The 24,074-nt window shown below is 33.2% G+C and overlaps 3 protein-coding genes across 3 annotated transcripts; all 3 read right to left on the reverse strand.

Annotated features, from left to right (window-relative positions):
* Positions 1-605: 605 nt before the first annotated feature.
* LOC132750770 (trimethylamine monooxygenase-like) lies at positions 606-4,265 on the reverse strand. Its single transcript, XM_060740812.1, has 4 exons — positions 3,769-4,265; positions 2,619-2,786; positions 1,667-2,351; positions 606-1,405 (listed from the first exon to the last, which is right to left on the reverse strand). Exons 1-3 carry the CDS (start codon positions 3,917-3,919, stop codon positions 1,849-1,851), a joined length of 822 nt encoding a protein of 273 aa, XP_060596795.1. The 5' UTR covers positions 3,920-4,265; the 3' UTR covers positions 606-1,405; positions 1,667-1,848.
* A 4,572-nt stretch (positions 4,266-8,837) lies between these two features.
* Positions 8,838-14,939, reverse strand: LOC132750771 (trimethylamine monooxygenase-like). The gene is made up of 4 exons (XM_060740813.1): positions 14,772-14,939; positions 10,780-10,947; positions 9,746-10,430; positions 8,838-9,487 (listed from the first exon to the last, which is right to left on the reverse strand). The coding sequence occupies exons 1-4, from the start codon at positions 14,920-14,922 to the stop codon at positions 9,388-9,390; spliced, it is 1,104 nt and encodes a 367-aa protein (XP_060596796.1). The 5' UTR covers positions 14,923-14,939; the 3' UTR covers positions 8,838-9,387.
* Positions 14,940-19,888: 4,949 nt separating this feature from the next.
* On the reverse strand, positions 19,889-22,526 carry LOC132750772 (beta-1,3-galactosyltransferase 1-like). The gene has a single exon (XM_060740814.1). It carries the CDS (start codon positions 22,397-22,399, stop codon positions 21,293-21,295), a length of 1,107 nt encoding a protein of 368 aa, XP_060596797.1. The 5' UTR covers positions 22,400-22,526; the 3' UTR covers positions 19,889-21,292.
* Between the last annotated feature and the right edge of the window lie 1,548 nt (positions 22,527-24,074).

Below are 24,074 nucleotides of genomic sequence, written 5' to 3' on the forward strand. Positions count from 1 at the left end.
AAAGGTATTTACCCAAATGTATTGTATGGGGAAATGTTTAGGCTTGGTAGGGTGAATTCAATAATAATAGTATCTGTGTTTACGTCTTAGCTCATATAAGCGAAATATAAACTTGTAAATGTTAGGGTAAAAGCTAACGTGATGATTTATCTTTTTCGAACTGGGTTAATTCTGTTCTGCTCGTAGTTAGTATTTGACTCTTTGACTGCAAGTGTTAAATTTGGTAAAAGCTGGTACCAAATTAGATTGAATGATTGATTTTAATCAAAATATTAAATGAAACAATATTCCAAAAACTTTGATAAATTAATCAATTGTGGCGTCCGTGGCCGAGTATTTAAAGTCGTTGATTTCCAACCATTTACCTTTAACCTCTATAGCTCGAACCCAGACAGAGGCGTATTCTTGCCAGTAAGCTATCATGCTTGCTTACGTAAGGTTGAATTTCTACGTACATGTAGGTGCCCGTTCATTCGTGAAATTATGCACAGAAAGGCATCTGAAGTTTTTCCTTCACCAGTAAAGCTGGAAAATCGCCATATTCCTGTCTATTGTGCTGGTTCGACGTAGAATCCAACCAAAATAGTAATAATAATAATAATAATGATAATAATGATAATAAAAATAATACTTTTACAAGTATATATCAACATCTCAGTGCTATAGGTTTGTTTTTTAATGTTTACACATGTTTGCTATTTTGTTGTTAACAGTACATTTGATTATGTACATTAAAAATTATTTCAGTATTTATGACTCAGTCTAAAAAAATTTATCCCCTTCGCTTTATAAGAAAATAAAATCAGCATACGATATAAACGCTGGCCCAGCATCGTCACAATATTACGTTTGGTCATATACGAGATATCTAAACCCATCTATCTACATTATGGGGATACAATGTAGTTTTGGTTATCGGGATTTCTGCGTAATGGTGTCAAGTACCTTTTTGTTACATTTGTCTATTTTAGAAATTGTCAGGTTTTTCTTTTTTTTTCATGAGTACATTTATATTTTTATGTAACGTACAACAAATATGACTTATACTTATATAATTTTGTATAATCAATTTTTCAGGAATGTTTTAAGACTGTCATCTCGTATGTCCATAAATGCCGTCTGCATAGGCGCCATATTGCCTGTAGATATAGAACGGAAACTGTTGTCCCTGTATTTGTCTATCTCCTGTTGTCGGTGTTTCATCCAATCCAACATAATTTCGTAAACCTGCAGTGCCTCTTGTCTGTAACCCGTGACATCTATCATATATTTTATTACTTCGGTTTGAAAATCAATTATCTTCTTTAATGAGTGTACAGTGGATGCTCGTACCCACCGTTCTTTGGAATGTTTAATCATATCTGCTTCAGATTTTGGTTCATCCTCTAGAGTTCCCATGATGTACCTACAATAAGCTTAATATTCATCAAAGTACTCAGCAAACATCGTTAATGTGATGTCCTAAATGCACCTTATCAAATGTTTTGAATTAGGCGGAATGTGATATTTTTCAGCATCAAGTGTTTTATTTGACATGTGACAACATATGAATAATCTATCAAACATCAAAAAAGCATTCATTCATTTATTTATTATATTTACACTTGCATTGTTTGACAAATTTTGTATGAGTTTGAAACAGAATGAGTGGGTAACATGAACCTACCTGCATACCCATTTAGCAACCACATCGAAGTAAGCCATAGTGTACAAGGATTTTTGAGCTCCGACATAAAATAGTTTATTATTACCAGCCGATATTGAAAGTGCTGACATGTACAGTTCTTTTGGATAAATCAAGGGTGTCTCATTAATTCGAAGACTCGGATCAAGAAAGCGGTAATAATTTCAATAACCCGTGCACAGTATCACATCATCTATTTCGGCCTTTGTGTTATCTGTAAAAACAGCTTCTTTAGCATGGAACCGTTGCACACCGGGACGCACCTCGATACCTTTAGGCCAGTTAGAAATAAGCGACTTTGTTCTATATGAAACAATGATTTTTGACGCTCCAAACTTTAAACATTGAATGGCAATATCTTCCGCCGAAAATCCAGAGCCAATTATTAGCACAGCTTTATCTTTGAACATGTGACAGTGACGTAAATCGCGCAAATGCAGTACACTGCCCTCGAAAGCATCTAATCCTGAAATATAGGGCGTATAGGGATATGTAAAGGCACCGCTACAAACAATCACGTGACTAAACGTTTCGTTTATTACGTTTTTGCTAATTAAGTTTTCGTATGTGACATGAAACGTATGAGTGCTGTCGTTATATGATACATATCTTACAGGCGAGTCAAACCGAACAAACTGTTTCAAGTTGAAATCTCTTGACCAACGACCTGAAATTTGAAGATTAAGAATGTTTTGATTCACAGTTTTCATAAGTTCGAAAATACTACATTGAACTTTATTATTTCTTTCCTTTTTTCGGTAATATTGTCAATATTTTGTTATTAGTTTTATGATATATACATTAATTCAGCCTTATTTCAATTGTTCGAATGGTTTTTTAGCTACATGTAATAAGAAAAAAGGACAGTGTATCACTTAAACCCGCCAAAAATAATTTATATTTTTTTTTAATAACGATTGGGAAGTAATCTTACCTTCGAGATAATCTTTAACCACAGGTACAGAGATATAGGACGGTACACTTTTGCCGTAATGCTCCTCAAATGTATAACCAGGAAACTCTATATTTGATTCTTTAGGAGCGTTTGTCCATAAATCATTGTACATACAACTGTGAACTGGCTCGCCGTGTTCATCGAATCCTTAAGTAAGAGGAGTATCAGAAATCAAAATTATCTTCGATGTTAATTTCCATTATCTACTTTAGGTTTACTGTATAAGTGCAACATTGCCAGACAATAGATGTTATCCGGAACTCAGCAAGTATGTTTTTTTCCGAGCTCATCAGTAGGTTCAAACAAACTTTTACCGGTGCATTACCTGTCACAATGGATTAGTCAGCCTGTTGTGCTTATTTACGAAGTTGTAACTGTAAATGTTTATCTGTACCTCCGGATTAGCTTGGAAAAACACAAATATTCTTTATTCCGGAGTTGCATAAACTTATCTTTTTATACATGTATGTTCACGAAATTATATAAATTTTATGAAGTATTAACTAAAATTCCGATTTACATAATCAAGTGCTTAACCATTGTGAAAAATTGAAGGCAATATTAACTTATCAACAATACACAACTTACATACTCATATAACTTGTGAGACTGATTTTAATCAAGATACTAGTTGTCATGCATTCTTGGTTGTTCGTGCGTATAAAAGTACACATTTTAACTCAATATAAAATGCAATATTTATTGCAATATAAGATAAACTGTCGTGATAAATGTTATATCCAATGCTCATAAGGCGTTCAGCCTTCAATATGAAAATTTATTGCACTCATATCCATGTAAAATATAATTGACAGTTCAAAAACATTTTATTACCAATTTTATAATTACGTTGCCTCGCCTAAGTCTTACGAAATTAACGTATATTATAAAGAAATGGAAACGTTTCATTCACATCCTGTAACTAACTTGCTACATGGGTTATAATACAGTAATGGAGACGATTATTGTCTTATTAAACCAAACGCCTCAAATCTCAATTTTATCTTAAATTGTTTTATGCACGTGTGTCAACTCAATCAAATGCTCGAATATTCAGTTTATCATATGTATGTACATCCTTTTTTGTCTTTGCTATATTTAGAATCTAATAAATTATTTAAATACAAACCCGTCCTCCAGGTTCGATTCCATTGGCCTCCCCAAGTACTTTGCTTTTCAAAACACACCACTTCCGGCATCTTGTCACACTGACAGAAATGCCACAATGCTGACATGCCTGAAGGGCCAGCTCCAATTATACACACTCTCATCTTGGACATGCCCCTAGATTCTGAAACATAAATGGTTGAAATTATTTGTACAGTGAAATCATTCCAATGTTTTCATTTTTATATATCAAATTTATTTAATTGGCATTGTCATTTAATAGTATTCTGTGAAATAAGTGTATCATACATTTAAAACATTATTTCAAGCACGAAATAGGAACGCATTTTTAGCCAGCATTTGGGTGTGTAACTGCATTAAATCATCTTAATTGCACTAAACAAACGAAATATTAATAACAAATAATCAATGTACAGTATTAAATGGCTTTAAAAAACGTTTAAAATATGCTTAAATTTTAAAACACGCATCAATGTACATTGTGATAAACACATACCGACCTCAGTTTTAAAATTCCTTTCGGTAGCGCTTTTATTTAAAACAAGTTTCGCTGTTACTATAAGTTTGAAAATAGATTTTGTATATATATGTAATCATCAGGTGTAACGATATTAATGGTTTTGAATAAATCGTTAAATGTTGCATTACATATTTGGTAAAGAATTAAATCATGCTGTCTACACAAATAGTACATGTAATATGAATTGAAGGTAAATCAAGTATGGACGACTCTAAGTCAGGTCTTATCTATTAATGAAATTATGCAGAAAATACGTATAATAATACTGCATACGTATGCCTTTCAGATACTTGTATTTTACTTATAGTAAGAATATATCGTTACTTTTTGTTCTAGACTCGAATAAATTATACATATGCCAAAATCTTATTTTTTACCTAATCTTTTATTTTTCTACATTTTACACAATTAAAGATGACATTTTGAACGCGTAAAATAACGTTTAAACTATATCATTTGAGAACAAAGCAGAAAACGTACTTACCAACATGGGTGGATTCTTTCATATAACAAAGCCGATCATGTAGCAAGTTTTAAAGTGTATACAACTCTATTTTAAGTTTAGTGTTCTTTGATCCTATAAAATATACAAAACAAATCGTTAAATGTCCAAAGTCAATGTTAGGATTAAAAGGATAGAAAAAATTGACCTCATCGTAAGAAGTACACTAGATATCTTATTATGCGATTTGTTTACGTTGGTATGCGTGTATATACTGCTGATGCTTCTTAAACAACTTTGAGGGCTCATGTACGTTCCTTAATGGAAATATACTTTCATTGATTGCATGCTTAACTGTTTATAACAAGTCGGCTACCTACTGTTAAATGTACTGAATGATTCTATTCTAACCAAGTTGACTATGCAAAAAATGTAAAAGTTAGAATAATGAAATCACTGATAATGAAAAATGAAAATAGAAATGAGAAAAATGAAGGCGGATCTGGAAGATAGTAAAAGTGATATAAAAACATATGTGCCACGCCAAGACAAAACCAACATATTGGTTTGCGACCAGTATGGATCCGCGAAATATTATCAGGATCCATGCTGTTCACTATCAGGTTCTCTTCAAATCGAATGAAATCCTATTAGCAAAAACAACGAATATCCACATACTACACTAGATGAATCATATTCAGATTCAAAACATGTCAAGCCAAACTTGTACTAACATACGAGTATGTAAGCCTTTGAAGACTTGGCATTTGATTAAATTGTTGCGAGGGAGTTGGAAATCTGGATCCGGTTGTTCAAAACATTGGTTAGTATTAACCAGTGGTTAAATTCATTATCCGTTCGTTAAATTTTGTCTGTTGGATAAATTCTGTTGTTCAAAACTTATCCAATGGATAAAGTGGTTAACTTTAACCAGTCCTATGACCATCGGGTAATGCCCTTAACCAGTGGATAGTCATCATCATTAAAACAGTAAAAATCCTTAAAACCTGTTTAAAACCAGATTTTTGTTGCAAATATATGTTTATTTTTCTTCACTAGAACATTTCATATAAAATGCATAGGATTAAATTGAAACATTTCTTAAAAAGTGCTTTTAGAACCCTTTTCAATCTAAATTTATTGTTGTTGTAGTTCAGAAAATTCAGTTAAACAGTCATAATTTTCTTATTCTATAATAAAACATACATGTGTCATTACTCATTTTCTTAGTTAGAACACTACTCATCTAATGGATGTAATTTCAATTCAAAATTTGAAAAAAAAGTTGTTTGTTAATTTTTCTTATGTGCGTCTAAGGGAAAAATAAATCTAGCAATACTTTAAGGCCTCTGATATACCTTTTGTTTAATTCCAAAAACAAGAAAGCAAAAAACATGCGAAATGAATTTTTGGGAGCTTTTTGAGTCTAATAAATTTTTTATTCATCAAAAAATCAGCCATTTTGTTTCCAGAATCTCTAACCAACCCTGTTGCATTGTGGTACTTAACCAGTGGATAAATACACTGTAGCCAGTGTACTATCCAACTATTGAACAATGAAATTTTATCCACATTCTCTTATGTTGTAGAGTTTGCAATGGAATACATTTATTAGAGTTTCCGAGGTAAATTGTGAAGATTGTTGTAGCTATGATTTGTCATATTATGTGCTTTTAAATTCAAATGCTTACGCCGTCGGACTATGTATTATTGGGACCATATGCCGCTTTTCATGGAATGGCACTTACGTGTCACATTGAAGGTTCCATGATAACCGTCATATGAACACATCTGTGGATGTTTCTAAATTCCGAATTGTACCAGTTCGTGTTAAATGTTGAATTTACTTTAGCCTGTGCCAGGGTGCGTGGACGATAACTGGCACTTTACAGTACCGTCCATGAACAGGCTCAATCAAACCGAGCCTGCAACATTATAAATATATGTATACTGGTCATCTGGTCATCATATTGTATTATTATAATTTGCCGTTGACTTCAAACCACTTGCCCCTCACCGCTGTAGGTTCGAATCCCGACAGGGACTTTGGATTCTTTCATGTGAGGAAGCTATCCAGCTAGCTTACGGAACGTCGGTGGTTCTACTCAGGTGCCAATTCGTGCCTGAAATAATGCACGGAAGAGCACCTGAGGTCTTCCTCCACCAGTAAAGCTGGAACGTCGCGATATGACCTATACCGTGTCGATGTGACGTAAAACCCAAAACAAACAAACAAACAAAATTATCATTTAAGGGCCACAAATTACTACAAACTGTTTATTCGTATCATTGTATGTAGATTACGACCCCGGATTACGTGTGTTCCGTATCACAGGTCGCAATTTTGTCTTGTAACATCACGTGGTACAAGAAAAAAACCTAGATTAAAGAATTCTGTAGAATAATAAAAAAGTACCTTCCCGTTGGCGGAAAAGCGAACGGGCGTACGCGAGATTTTTTTCTGTGAAATTATCGGTTCGCTCTTAATTTGTCGTGTCTTCGACGCAAAGGCGAAAGGCAAAGACACGATAATTGGCCAATTTATCGGGTCTAAGTTTCGTCGTGTCTTCTCCCCAAAAGCCGAAGACATGATGAATTGGCCAATAATATTATCTTAGCCTTTCATATTTTGAGGCGAAGAATCGACGATACGAGAAATATAAGCTGCCGATAGGAAGATTTCTACCTGCGGGCATGATAATTCTGCAGTCTTCACCTATTTAAATATCATTATGTTTCCTAAAATATATTCTGTCTTCGTGTCGTTGCCCAAGCGGAGACATTATAAATGAGCATAATATCTTGTCCTCTTATGTTCGCCTTCGACTTTCGAGAGACGACTATGATAAACAAGATCAACAAGGAAAGGCGGCGTTCAATGAACGCAACCCCCATATGACCCAGTAACAAGAACCAGTGGCAAGGAGCCCACGCGGACCCCAAACAAAAACAGGACAGGGCAAAGACAGAGCACGGACACGAAGACACGAACTGGCAGATATCAGCCACCCTGACGTTATAGCAAAATTGTCTTTAACGACGGTATAAACGGACTGATGTTTTGTTTGATGTTCAAGTACTGTAACCCAACGAATATTCGCGACCAATTAATATTCGCTTTATTCGCGGATAGGCACGAAGCGCGAATATTTGTTTGCGCGAGTAAGTCCGCACGATTTCGCGAATAAATTGGAGATAAATTTTTATTTTAGACGTTGTTCATGCAAAGCTACTTGACCGGATATATTCGAATTTTACGGGCACCTGTTAGGAAGTAATGAATTGTTATGAATATTGCCATAAAGCAATAAAAACACAAACTAAGTAAACTACTACAATGTTATGAATATCAAAAGAACTCTCTGTCAATATAGCAATCAAAATAAACATCCACATTTTAATACAGTTTATGAAATACTAGTAGGCCCATTGTCAATCACGTTCCGTGATCACAATTCACTTACCAATACAATATAAGGCTAGCGTATTGTTAATCCCATTTAAGACACCAATAATGACCTCAATTATTAAAGATTAATAGTCGGCTAATCGATTTTACGGCCCCATCGGACTTTCCAATCCGCGAATTTTTTTTTCGGAAATCAAGAAAACGCGGAATTTAATATTCGCGAATATGTCCGACCTCGGCAAAACGCGAAAATTTGTTACAGTATTAATCATGCTTGGATACAATGCTATCAAATTAGCCTCGTTTTCATTTCCCATGTCCTAAAATATCCGTATTAATTTCGTCATTTACTCCACCATTCCTCATTTCACTTTCCAAAGTAAAATAACATTCATGTCAAATCCATATTATACTCTATCTAGACTCGTTTTCATTTTCTGTCCAAAGGCTCCATATCAAATCCAACCAAAATGATATTGATAATTATAATAACAAAAAGACAAAAATAATAATTTACAAGTATATGTCAACCTCTCGGTGTAATAAGTTTGTTATTTATTGTTGAAAAATGTTTGCTCTGTTATTGTACATTAAAAAAAAGTCAGTATTAATAACTTAGTTTTAGCTTTATATGAAAATAAGATCTTCAGAAGCCCAGCATCGTTACAATGATACGGTTGGTCATATATGATTTTAATGTACATTAAAAAAAAGTCAGTATTAATAACTTAGTTTTAGCTTTATATGAAAATAAGATCTTCAGAAGCCCAGCATCGTTACAATGATACGGTTGGTCATATATGATTATAATGTCTACATTATGAGGAAAGAATGTAGTTTTGGTTATCGATAATACTGCGTAATGTTGTCAAGAGGCCTTTTGTTATCCCTATTGTCTATTTTGGAAATTGTGAGGTTTTTCTTTTTAATTTCATGAGTACATTCATATTTTTATGTAACATGTAACATTCGTACAACAAACTTAATATACTAATATAATTTTGTATAATTAATTTTTCAGGAATGTTTGAAGACTGTCGTCTTTTATATCCATAAATGCCGTCTGCATAGGCGCCATATTGCCTGTAAATATAGAACGGAAACTGTGGTCCCTGTATTTGTCTATACCCTGTTCTCGATGTTTCATCCAATCCAATAGAATGTCGTAAACCTGCAGTGCCTCTTGTCTGTAACCCGTGACGTCTATCATATATTTTAGTACTCCGGTTTGAAAATCAATTATCTCCTTTTATGAGTGTACATTTGAAGCTCGTACCCACCATTCTTTGGAATGTTTAATAATATCTGCTTCAGATTTTGGTTCATGCTCTAGAGTTCCCATGATGTACCTACAATAAGCTTAATATTAATCAAAATGACCAGCAAACATCGTTAATGCGATGTATTTGCTTTCATCAAATGTCTTAAATGAGGCAAAATGTGATATTTTTTAACATCAAGTGTATTATTTGAAAAGTGACAACATGAGAAGTATCTATCGAAACCACAAAAAGTATTAATTCTTCTTACTTATTATAGTCATAGTTGCATTGTTTGACAAATTTTGTATGAGTTTTAAATAAATTGAGTGGGTGAAATGAACCTACCTGCACACCCAATTAGCAACCACATCGAAGTAAGTCATAGTGTACAAGGTTTTTTGAGCTCCGACATAAAATAATTTATTATTACCAGCCGATATTAAAAGTGCTGACATGTACAGCTCTTTTGAATAAATCACGGGTGTCTCATTAATTCGAAGACACGGATCAAGAAAGCGGTAATAATTTCGAAACCCCGTGCACAGTATCACATCATCTATTTCGGCTTGTGTGTTATCTGTAAAAACAGCTTCTTTAGCATGGAACCGTTTAACAACTGGACGCTCCTCTATACATATAGGCCAGTTTGAAATAAACGACTTAGTTCTACAGGATACAATGATTTTTGACGCTTGATACTTCAAACAATGAACAGCAATGTCTTCTGCCGAAAATCCAGAGCCAATTATTAGAACAGTTTTATCTTTGAACAAGTGACAGTGACGTAAATCGCGTGAATGCAGCACACTCCCCTGGAAACTATCTAATCCTGGAATATAGGGCGTAAAGGGATATGTAAATGCTCCGCTACAAACAATCACGTGACTAAACGTTTCGTTTATTACTTTCTTGCTAATTAAGTTTTCGTACGTTACAAGAAATGTATCGGTGCTGTCGTTATATGATACATATCTTACAGGTGTGTCGAATTGAACAAACTGTCTCAAGTTGTAATCCCTTGACCAGCGACCTGAAATATGAAGTTTAAGACTGTTTAAAATATTTAAAAAAATGAGGGTATGACCTGTAACACTTCAATGCAGTTAATTATTTCATATTGAATTAGAGTCTATCTTTTTGTTATTGTCTTTATAAGGTAAACAAGTATACATAAGAGAAGTTTTGTTTTCAATCGATCGAATGGTTTCTCAAATATATATTTTGGAAAAAAGAACAACCTACTGTATAATCATGTGTATAATCAAGATGTTAATTTATTCACCTAAAATCCCTTACATTGAGATACTGGCTTGACATGATACTGAGGATGCGCAATAGGTATTTATAAACTAGCAAATAGCTGATATTGCTACATTTACCTTCAAGATAATCTTTAACCACAGGTACAGAGATATAGGAGGGTACACTTTTGCCGTAATGGTCCTCAAATGTATAACCTGGAAACTCTATATTTGATTCTTTCGGAGCGTTTGTCCATAAATCATTATACATACAACTGTGAACTGGCTCGCCGTGTTCATCGAATCCTGAAATAAGAGGAATATCAGAAATCAAAATTATCTGCGATGCTAATTTCCATTATCTACTTTTAGGTTTAATGTTCAAATGCCACATTGCCAGACAAAAGATGCTATCAGGAACTCAGCAAATATGGCTTTTTCCGAGCAAATCGGTAGGTACAAACAAACTTTTACCGGTGCATTACCCGCCACAATGGATTAGTCAGCCTGTTGCGCTTATTAACGAAGTTGTAACTGTAAAAGTTTGCCTGAACCTACAGATAAGCTGGGAAAAACCCAAATATTCTTTATTCCGGAGTTTGTGTATTTACACATCCGAAAGCAGAGCAATTTCACATCACAGGAGTTGTTATTTGGAATTTGGCAAATTTGGGTATTTTCAAGCTAATAACCTAGTACAAATAAACTTTTACCTTTGAAGCTCCAATGTGCACTGACGTATACAACATATAAGTAACACTTGTAACAGAACGATGTTTCATTAATTACATTTTTTTGAATTGTTTACTTTCCAGGACGCAATTTTTCATGGAGGCATCCATTTTGATTGTCTTGACAAGTACATTATAAAGGAAGTAATTTGATTGGCACATATCAATTATAGTAAACGAATCGATTTTTAGATTATTTTCATAATTATCATTAATACAATGTCATTTTGATTATGCGTGTGCCTCCTGGTATTTAGGGTTGAGTCAAAATCTAAAAAATAGACTTCAGGCCACACAGAATAAGTTGATGAGGTTTATACTTAATCTCAGTCCCCGTACTCATATCGGGGGGGGGGGGGGGGCTCATTTTGAGGAAGTAGGTTGGTTACCAGTACATCTGAGGGTAAATTTCCTTATTCTTGGTCTTGCACATAAGATACATAACAATAGTGCACCTAGTTATTTAAATGAGCATTTTCAAATTGCAAATCAGGTGTACTCTTACTCCACTCGATTTAGAGATAGTAACAGTTATTCTATTCTAAGAATTAAGGGTTTCGGTAAGAAAACATTTGTATTTAATGGTTGTCAGGAATGGAACAGGTTACCAACACATCTTAGGTTCATAACAAGTCGTGATAATTTTAAAAAATCTCTTAAGAAACATGTTATGCAATCAATATCTGTTTAGTCATTTTAAACTAGTCATCTTACCTAGTTTTTGTTTATATATTTGTTATGTTTAGTGCATATTTTAGTAGTACCTATTCATTGTCAAACATATCTATCATAATAATTATGATTATAATACATGTGTGATTAATTTTGTGACGGAAATACTTATGTGCAAAAATTGATAAAAGAAATTGTCATTGAATAATTTATGTGCAATACTTAATAATTAGTAAATATTTTGCCTTTCTGGTGTCAAATGATTCTAAAGACCACAATGGAAATAAGTCGGCTTATGCCTTTTTGTGTCATCCTTAGTATTGAATATATGGCATCAACACATGCACGTTCATGTTTACATGTATCTCTTGATGTTGACATTGAATTTGTAGTTGTTTTATGGCATGTATTTTTTTACCAGAATAAAACTATCTATCTATATCTATAAAACTATCTATCTATCAAATCAATTGTTAGTTTACTGTCTGGAAAGAAATAAATAGTCGAAACTTGTCATCATTTGTAAGTTCGGTACTGCACCGTCTAGGTCAGTACAACAAGGCTCAAGCCTTGACTTTAAATAAAGACTTCGGTCTAAAAGTAAACACTTTTAATTTACTGTCAATTTATAATTTCATAAAGCTGAACTTATCTTAAATAGGAATCTTTACTTAAAAAAATAAACCTTTCACCCTTAGACATATAAAATTCATAAATGGGACTTGATTATTGTTTATTTAATTTTTTTGGTTGTTCTTTGTCTCCCAACAACAAACCTACAGAATACATGTACCTTATCACGGCTAAATTGTGATCACTCTATTCCGAACGATTTTTATTTAAAACTGCCACTTTTACACACTATTGCAAGTACTTTTGACAGCTGTAACGGTAAACGTTTGTATAAATTATCCAGATTAGTTTGGAAAACTCAAAATATTCTTAATTCCGAATTAAGTTTTAAAGCAACATAGAAACGCAGAAATCCATATTTTTCTTATTTCTATAGAACTGTCAAAGATGTGTTAATAATGAATTTAGAGCATGTTACATGTTTAAATACTGAAGAATTTAGAGCTGAACATGCCGTTTTGTGTCGTTAAGGTAGCAAAATGTAAACAAATTAGTAAAACAATATGTTATTCAAAAAAATAAAATGATATCATTTCTAAAGCATAACGGACCTTTAAAAATAATCAGCTAAAAATCAAAACGACAAGCTTGGGGAAATATACTTATATCACTTAGACGATTTATGTTGAAAGATTAATTTGGTTCCCTGTAAGTCTTTGTTTTCTGGGGGCGGGTGAATTACAGCACCAAAATTCATTTCATAAGTCGACTTTCAATCTTTACTGGCGAAAACGAACACAGGTGCTCCATTATGTATCATTTTAGACACAAACTTGTCCCTTGAATAAGAACCACCGATGTTCCGTAAGCTAGATGGAAAGCTTCCTCACATGAACGAATCCAAACTCTCTAGTTGGATTCGACCGTAAAGTGTCAAGAGGTTTTTTTCGTTTATTAGTTCAGCCTTAGTAAACTTCTAGTTCCCTGCTAGATGCCCACTCAAACTGAAGACCTTATCTAATTTTTCGAATTGTAATTAAATGTCTGTGAGATATTGTATTCAAATTGTAATAAACAGTCCTGTTTTATCATATTTTTCTGTTGCTACACTTAACCCGTTTATATTTGAGCCGCGTCACGACAAAACCAACATAATAGGTTTGCGACTAGCATGGATCCAGACCAGCCTGCGCATCCGCGCAGTCTGATCAGGATCCATGTTGTTCGCTATCGGTTTCTCTACTTCTAATAGAGTTGGTAAGCGAACAGCATGAATCCTGATCAGACTGCGCGGATGCGGAGGCTGGTCTGGATCCATGCTGGTCGCAAACCCATTATGTTGGTTTTGTCATGACGCAGCTCATTTCATTTCTTAAATGTCAGTTGACATATACCAACTGAATTACATAATAATTGATTTCGGTTTATGAACGTACCATTTTTGGATATAAACTATTTTTGTTAAACATGTATTTTCACGAAATTATACATATATGTAATTGTATATGAAATATTAACTAACAGTCCCATTAACTTAATTCAATGCTACCATTGTAAGCAATTGAAGCAGTATTAATTCATTGACAGGACATAGCTAACATACTCATATAACTTGTGAGACTAGAGTTTAATTAAAATACTAGTTAACATGCATTCTTTATTGTTATTCGATCGTATAGTAGTACACCTATTAACTCAATTAAACTACAATGTTTATTGCAATATAAGAAAAACTGTTGTGATTAATGTTATATCCCATATACTAATAAGGCGTTAGCCTTCAATATGAAAATCTATTGCACTCAATTCCATGTAAAATATAATTGACAGTTCAAAAACATTGATTGTAGCATTTTGTTACCAATTTCATAATTATGTCGCATCGCCTAGGTCTTACGAAATTCAGGAATATTATAAAGAAATGGAAACGTTTCATTCAAATCTTGCAACTAACTAGCTACAAGGGTTATAAAACAGTAATCCAGAACCTAAATATTTCCAACACCGATCTCGATGTTATCTGAAAATGCTTACGCAACAGTTGCATATGGGGTCAACTCCATTAAATGCTCGAATATTCAGTTTATCATATGTATATACATCCTTTTTTGTCTTTGCTATATTTAAAATCGGATAAATCATTTAAATACAAACCTGTCCTCCAGGTTCGATTCCATTGGCCTCCCCAAGTACTTTGCTTTTCAAAACACACCACCTCCGGCATCTTGTCACACTGACAGAAATGCCACAATGCTGACATGCCTGAAGGGCCAGCTCCAATTATACACACTCTCATCTTGGACATGCCCCTAGATTCTGAAACATAAATGGTTGAAATTATTATCATTCCAATGTTTTCATTTTTATATATAAATCATTAAATCAGCATTGCCATTTCATTCTATCCCGTTAAATCAGCGTATCATACATTTTAATAATTATTTCCAGCACGAAGTAGGTAACAGTTTTAAAGCCAGCATTTGGTCTATTAAATCTGTCGTGCATCTGTCTTAATTATATTATATGTTAACTAAAAACATCAACCTGTACTGAACGAAACACTAATCATAAACAAGCAAGTATCAATGTACATGGTAAATTATACATAACGAATCATTAGTCACAGTAACAGTAATTATCTGGCTTTAAAGTATGTTTAAAATAATTTTATGCTTAAATGTAAAACACGCATTAATGTACATTGTGATTAACACATAATAACCTCAATTATAAATTTCATTCGTTAACGCTTTTATCTTAAACAATTTTTGCTGTAGTAGTTTACTATTGATATATTTTGCGTAGTTTGAAAATAGATTTTGTACATATATGTAATCATCAGGTGTAAAGATTTTAAAGGTGTTGGGTAAACCGTTAAATATTGCATTTCAATCTTTGGTAAAGAATTAAATTCAATAGAAAGTTCATGCTGTCTACACAAATAGATAATATTACATGTAAAAGGATCTGAAGCTAAACCTAGTATGAAGTATGAACGATTCTAAATCAGGCCTGTGATCTATAAATGAAATCATGCAGAAAAATGCCGTATACGTATGCCTTTTAGATATTTGTGCTTTACTAATAATGAGATAATATCGTTATTTTTTGTTCTATATTCGAATAAATAATAAATAGGCCAGAATCTTATTTATTACTAAATCCTTTGTTGTATCTACATTTTACACAATTCGCATGATTAAAGATGAAATTTTTAATGCGTAAAATAACGTTTTAATTGAGAACAAATCAGAAAATGCACTTACCAACATGTGTGGATACATTCATATAACAAAACCGATAATGCATCTAGTTTTAAAGTGCATAAAATCTTTAAAGGTCATTACTCTTTGCTCCATTATTGTTAATTTATATATAAAACAAATTTTAAATGCTCCAAAGTTTAAGAACATTTGCCCTCATCACACGTAGTAAAATAGCTGTCGTATTATGCGACTTGTTTACGTTGGTATGCGGGTATATATACTGCTGATGCTTCTTAAACAACTTTGACGGCTCATGTACGTTTCATAATGCCAACATACCTTTAGTGTTGGCTTGTATAACTGGACATAACAAATAGGCTACCGACTGTACAATGTATTAAATGATTCTAATCTTACCAAGATGACTACGGAAAATGCCATTATCTACAATAAGGTTGCTCACATAACAAGCATAGTTTTTATCAGAAAACTATCAACGGAACAAAGTATATTATATTTTGAGGTTCTTGAAGAAAATTCCCAGCTCATACGGAAAAAATAGAATCCATGCTTCGGACAAGTATACGTTAGGGAGAAGCTCATAACAACCACTTGATGAAAATTGCCAATGAACGAACTTTATTTAAACAAATACAGTAAAAAGTGGAAAAATCTTATATGTAGCTGAGATTTTGACCTTTAAGTGTTGGAACTGAAAAAAAGATATGCAGATTTAATTTAATACGCCATTCTTTAGGTTATGATTGCTGATTGGTTGGGATTTTATAAGGTGACGTAAATAGACACGTGACTGTCACCAGCCTGTATAATGTAATATTTCAGTTCCCAGTATTCTTTGCCTATAATACTGACATGTGTTTTAAACAAAAACAAAAATAAATATTTAATTGTGTAACCCAGGTAAGGGGGCCAGTAAAATTTAACAATCCATTATGGTTTCCAACAAAGAATATTACTCAGGCAAGGTTGTTAATTTTGAATCGGATATAATTTCATAAAGCCTGTCATTTTCATGTCACATGACAAAAAACCTTCCTATGAGCAATTCTACGCTCGAACGATTTAATAAACTTTAAAGACTAACTAACAAGAGAGAACGTGAACCAAGCAGTTCCTGCATTATTTAATAAGCAAAGGTACTGATTCTAGAGGGGCTGGCGTTGACAAACAGAGCTGGAGTAAAGTCAGTTGTTAACCAAAATAGAGCTTGCGCTTAATTAAATGTATAGGTATAGTGAATGGGATGTTGGAATAAACAACAGGGGACAACTAGCCATTAACGCCGAAGTAATCCTTTAAGGATAGAGATGTAACAGCTTTTGATTGAATTCAGGAGATTATTTTACGGCAGCCATAGGAATAAAACGACACAGTTTAAAACTAAAGATCAATACTGCTTTTATTACATCTTACATGACTGGAAAAGTATGTTCTATCATTCTAGCTAATGTTTGGTAGGAAACCTAAGTTATTGATGCAATATTTGAACAACTGACTTAAGAAAGAAAATGACAACAGAGAATAAAAAATGCTAAACCGAAAGGCCGATATGACATAAAGGCAAAGCAACCTAGATCAGCATTTGCGAGTTGTAACATCTTAAACTTTTAAAACATTTTTTTATGTAAAAGAACTTTGCAGTATTTGAACATTTATAGATGAGACAAACTTTTGAATTGTATTTTTATGCTAAAATTTATGACATCTCTGTGTATTCTGTGATACTAGGAAAATGTTGGCAACATATTATTGTGTGCTTTTAAATGTACACTACACTTCAGTCTGTTAAAATTCAAGGTTTGAATTTTCTGTATACTATTCATAAATTAATCATCTGCAACTTTTATATATCATGTAGAGTCAAGATCTGCCAGAAGCGAGCTGTAGAAGAGTCACGACTAGAAAACAACAATATTATACCTGTCTTTCCGTATTTGACTACCTCTACAGGTAATGCTATTAACGGTACCCAAACCCGCCTTATTAGAGGCCAGAATGTCCTAACCCGTCTCTGTTAACTTAGAATACGATGTCGCCATCCTTACGTCGAACAATGTCTTAGACCTCGTCACCGGCAAGAAAGGACGCGTTGGGAACAAAAACATGCATGTTGGGACATTGTACAATGGGGAAGGGTTATCTCCTTGGACGAAAATAGAATAACTCTGCAGAAAAACAGATCAGCGGTTGATAGTATACCGCTTTCGCAATGAGCGCCATGTCGATGCATGTGTAATATAGCTGACCATTACCGACGGAGAAGCGTGATGGTTTGGGGTGGATTCCATTTTGATGGAAAAATAGACATTGTCATTATTAAAGTTAATCGAACCTTAACGCACGAAGATATATGGAGAAGGTACATCGTCCAGTTGTTGTACTATTCGTCAATACACGCCCGATACACAAGATAACGCCCGTCCCTATGTTACTCAAGATAATAGGTTTTTTTTTTCAAACATAACGGAATCACCTTGTTGCTCTGGCCAGTCCTATCTGGCGACATTTTTCGATTGAAAATCTTTTAGACCTGTTGAATATAACCGTGCGACACGGCCTAGATGGCACAGAATTCTCCAGTTATTGACTGCGGATATTCAGCAGAAATTACACAATATTCCGTTATGATCTATGAAATAACGTCATAGATCAGATCTATGAGGATACGTTGTCATGCTTTGATATATGCAGCATGCGGTCACCATAGGTATTGACAATATGGCGGAAAATGCAATTAAGAAAGTGATCGAGTAAAAGTGAATACAGTTCATATTGTTTAAAGTTTTTCTTTACGATTTATCATGCAATCTGATTAAGAATGGTTGATACCTATGCATACTACATATGTAAGATATTGAATAAATATTAGTAATTATATAGGATAGCAAGTTAGAAGATTTGCCTAGGATAGAAATATGCGTATACATGTAATAGTAAATAAAACAGTATGTGTTACAATGACACATTTGTGGAGGTACATGTAGTTTGTCTTTATTTATTATTGTTTGTTACCATAAGTACGATTTGACTGTAGACACATATCCAATGATGGGTTATTTTTAGGGTTAATATTAAGTAGTGAATCTTGCAAACTTCATGATTTTCCGAAGGGAAACAAATCTTCTGGCCTTATCTGATATTTTCCAAAGGGAGACTACTTTACTGATTTTACCTGATTTCATTGAAAAAAATTATATACAATGGATAACTGGTTAATACTTTTCTAAGGAATTAACTAATTTGCCAATGGCGTAAAAGGATGATTCCCTTTAAGCAACTCTAAACATCTTTTGATTTTCCTGCAAAACATTATCAAGTAGACAGTTCAAAACTTTTTTCTTTGATGCAAAGATGTTTCAAATATTTTAGGGGAGTACGTGGCCGGGTGGCTTCAAACATTTTCACCCCACCGCTGTAGGTTCAAATACTTTCAGGAATTTTGAATTCTTTCATGACAGTAAGCTATCCACCTAGATTTGTGGGCGTCTATGGTTCTTTTCAGGCGCCTGTTCGTACCTGAAATATGCACTGAGGGGCAACATAAGGTCCTCATCCACCAGTTAAGCCTAATGATATATGTAATTGTGCGGCGAAAAAAACAACCAATAAAAATGTTTTCTTGTCAAGTTCTTACGGTCCCTACTGACGTTCCTTGTTTTATTTTAGATGCAGGGAGTTTCATTCAATAGAATATTTGTAATAACGAATAAGTGTATCTGTTATTTGACTTTCTTCTCCTTTTTTGTTGGTCTTAATATTCAATGACGAGAAATTAAGGTGTCCTGCCTTGATATGCATCACTCATTCCTTATCGTGTAATTTCGATAGCATATGTACGAAATTTGTCTAAGCATAAGTGTGGATAATAGTTTGATATAACGTATGGTTTTAACTTTACTTTGTATTTACCTTTTGTTATATATTCAGTCACTTTCGGAGAAATTGCTATTTACTAGTTAATTATCTAGATGGGTCGACCGCAAACTCAAATTACTTTATATATTATTTTACAATGTTTATAAATATAACAAGGCGATGATTAAGAATACTGAATTTTATTGATGAAAATATCCCAGAAATAACTTGACTCTCTTTATTTCGAACAGTAATTATATAAAATTGCCTTAAGACCACCATATATCGATTTAATATGTTAAAGTTTCTCGACTATTCCTCAGAAGGGGGAATAAATTTTAAAAACAAAATTCAACCAACACAAACTTTTAAACATTATTAGAGACAGGGCGATACCAGCCTGTGTGGATAAAGGTTCTTTTCGTCGTCTCAATGATAGTAATATCCTGTTCAATGCAAGTAGCGTGGATATTCCAGAAGTGCCTCGGAAGACGAATGAATAGAGTACAACATGCGTATGCTTATAAACGGAGAGACAGGCAGGAAGGCAGACGGATGGACGACCAATGCATTAATGAAACGTGGAAAGAAAATAACAAAAAGGTCAAAATGGGAAGTCTAACCTTAAGATTTATTAATTGCCTGAAAGGACAAAACAGTAGATTTATGTACTAACAAAAGTTATGTACATGTATATTTTTGCAAAAAAATATACACGTTTAATTATATGTACATGAATATCGTAAATTCAAACACACCAGATTTCTGAATATATTGTATGTCAGTATTTGACACAATAAGACGTAATTGCAACGTACTTTTAACTGAGATTAAATGACATTAAGTGTAAATAAATCTGACAAAGATCTACTTTTATATAATTTTGTAAAGATAAAACAAACAATATAGTTCTTTGTTTAGAGTCACATAATTTCTGTGGGTTTTATTTTCGGGATATATTACAATGTATTACATTATTGTTAACCACGTGTTATTTCTGAACATATTTCACTAGATTCTATGATTGTAGACCATGCATTTTTATTCTTTTACTTTTTATTGACTATGTGTTATTTCTGGATATATAAAGTTATTTTTGTCCAGTCATATTTTTTTCGAAATATTTCACTATTGTACTCGTATACCATGTGTTATTTTTTGATACATTACATGACTGTTGACCATATATATATCTAAGATATAACATTATTGTTGACCACGTGTTTTTGCTGGATATATTACATTATTGTAGACCACGTGCTATTGCTGGATATATTGTCGTCTTGTAGACCAAGTGCTATTGCTGGATATATTGTCGTCTTGTAGACCACGTGCTATTGCTGGATATATTGTCGTCTTATAGACCAAGTGCTATTGCTGGATATATTTTCGTCTTGTAGACCAAGTGCTATTGCTGGATATATTGTCGTCTTGTAGACCAAGTGCTATTGCTGGATATATTGTCGTCTTGTAGACCACGTGCTATTGCTGGATATATTGTCGTATTGTAGACCACTTGCTATTGCTGGATATATTGTCGTCTTGTAGACCACATGCTATTGCTGGATATATTATATTATTGTACACCAAGTGTTATTTCTGGAAATATTTTATTATTGTAGACCACGTGTCAATAAGTTGTGTTTGGCCACCAGATTGTATTATTATAGCCTGGCATTTGTCTTGCTCTTTTTCAAGGCAATTTATGCCGTCTTTGTTTACGTCTTTCATGTTTTCTTTATAGAGTGTTTGGTATCTAAGACCAGGAACATTATGCATCACATATCCATATAGTAGCACATCATCAAGTTTGAAAAACGGAGTTTTTGATGCGGAAATATACAGTGAAGGCACTACATCATTTTTAATACTAACGAATTTCCCTCTACAAAAGTTCTTATAGACTTTTACTCCCCTAAATTGGTTTTCACTAACAAACCATTTTATTCGTTTATCTCTAAATACAGGTGTTGTTCTATAATCACAAAATACGTGCGCGTTTTTCACGGACTTGTTCTGATGAATTTTCTGGAAATATGAAAACATATTTACCAAAATATCGTCGTCAACTTTTACAATATGTTTCGCATTTCTACAACGTTCGGTTATCCATTTATATCCCATGACACCTTTGTGAGTAAGGTTGAAATACGTATCAACAAAGTCACCTTGAAGAATGTCTTTAAACTGATTAGCCTCTTTATTTATTATATTTTGAATAATTTCATTCTTCGGCTTTCCAATAAGAAAGACAACTCGAACAATTCCAAGGTGGTTATAATATTTATCATTTGTCCATGTCTCTCTAATTGCAAGACGACGTTCAAAATGATCAGTTGCTGTGTTAACGACAACAAGAACAGATAAATTACTAACAGAACTACAAAGATGTGGGTTTTCAATAAGATATGGAGCGTGAATTGTCAAGGGGTACTTTGGATTGGTCGCGTTTATTAGAGATGTAAGATTTGGTAACATAACAACCGGGTATTTAAGTCGTCTCTCAATGTCCTCTATACTTTCAGAATTGATTCTGTAGTCGCTGCGGGTCGCACCAAAGTAAGTGATAACACCGTTCTTCACGTATCTACTTACTGAAATCACGTGATACAGAAAATATACTCCAAATATGATACAAAAAAGTGTTAAATAGTTTATAACATTTTTCGGTCTGAGGATTCTTCTATACGAGTCTTTCATCGTGTACCTGTAAGAAATGGCTTATAGAGTGGTGTCGTTCAAAATTGTTGAATGTGCGGAAAAGTATATTGTGTGTCCATGCATGTTTTATTGCACCGTCATCTTTGCGCAACTTTTAACCATTTAAAAATCTGAAAAAGAAAACATATAGAAAATAGAAATAGAAAATTAATTGTTTTGATGTAATGCCGAGACAAAGAGGTTCATTAACAGCATGCAATTATGTCTGATTTTAACGAAGTTGTCTAAAGCAATCTATCAGAATGGGGCATTAGCTTTTTAAGGTGAAGGATCGATTGCATAAAGAATGCGCGTTTATTATTGAAATATGCCCAGAAGATATTTTAGCATACGTCTATATAAATAGATAACAGTTAAAAATTAACTTAAAATCAAAAGAACAGTCCATGTTTGGTATTTACATTTGATTAACATCACAGACGAGATTTATTGATCCAGAATGATAAATAACAGGGCAGTGCGCGTCTTCTTCGGAGTGTAACAAATCTCGTATGCGTTCTGTTTAAACTGTAAAATAGCACGCAGAATAAATATAACATGAACGCGCTTTAAATTGATTGTAGTAATGATTTCCTGAAAGCCGAATGTTATCTTTCATATTTACACAGGGTATGAATTACTCATATTAGCCCCTAGAGTGTTCTTAAGTGCATATTCAACTTTAAACAGTATTTATTTTCTTTAATGAATGCAGACATGCACGCTTTCCTGCAAAGTTATTTTTTTCAATATGATTTTTTTAATCATAGTACCAAAGATATTAGATATAACACAATTTGCAAATAAAAGTTTTTATCATAATTAATATGTAAAAAGTAGTCATAAACATTATTCATTGAACTTCGGTATCCTAATATTCGGCTACAGTTTGTTAAACTTACTGTATATGTTAAAAGCCCAACTGGACTATAAAAGCCAGCAGATGGCGCTAGAGCAGATTTCTAATAAATTTTATGCATGCTTCATTTTAGGGACCCTTTTTCAAAATTTTAAGATTAATTGCCAACTGCATTAAAACTACATTTGGCATGTATGTAGGCATAAATATTCTTGATAAAGATTGACCAAAATTATTCAAAATATAACTTTGTTAAGTGTGTTTCTTAAAAAAAAATACAGGCTGTCAAATTTGAAATTTTGAATTTTAAAGTTCCATTTAGTCTCAAAAATACTATTTTTGCATTTTACAAAAACTTTCTATTTTGGTATCCTTATCCGATTTCCAAAAAGGTTACTCATTGGCCTTATATCTAGGCCATCTTTTGCTTCTTTTGCGTTTGGCAGTTGGTAAAGTTTAAATGATGTAGTACTTTGTATGACAGTAAAATGCAATTTTGTTGGCATTTTTCTACCTTTGTCGCAAGTACGTTCACAATAAGCATTATTTTCTTAAGGTGAAAGCATATAAAAATTCTTAAATTTAAAACATTATTGACCCCCATTTTTTTTCCCTTTTCCCGGAAAAGAAAAAAAACCACTTAAATGGGACCTTAAGTTTTAAAGAAAAGAAAACAAGATTTAAATTTTTTAACCATTTTTTCCAAAATAACAGAAAAGAATTTAAAAACAAAACATAACCCTTCGCCCTTTGGGTTAAAATTTTTGGTTGGGTTTTTTAAATTTTTAGTTTTTATAAAGTTAATGTTAACAAAAC

This window comes from Ruditapes philippinarum, unplaced genomic scaffold (genome assembly GCF_026571515.1).
Source record: "Ruditapes philippinarum isolate M1 unplaced genomic scaffold, ASM2657151v2 ctg5149_1_1_1_1, whole genome shotgun sequence".
NCBI classification, from domain to species: domain Eukaryota; kingdom Metazoa; phylum Mollusca; class Bivalvia; order Venerida; family Veneridae; genus Ruditapes; species Ruditapes philippinarum.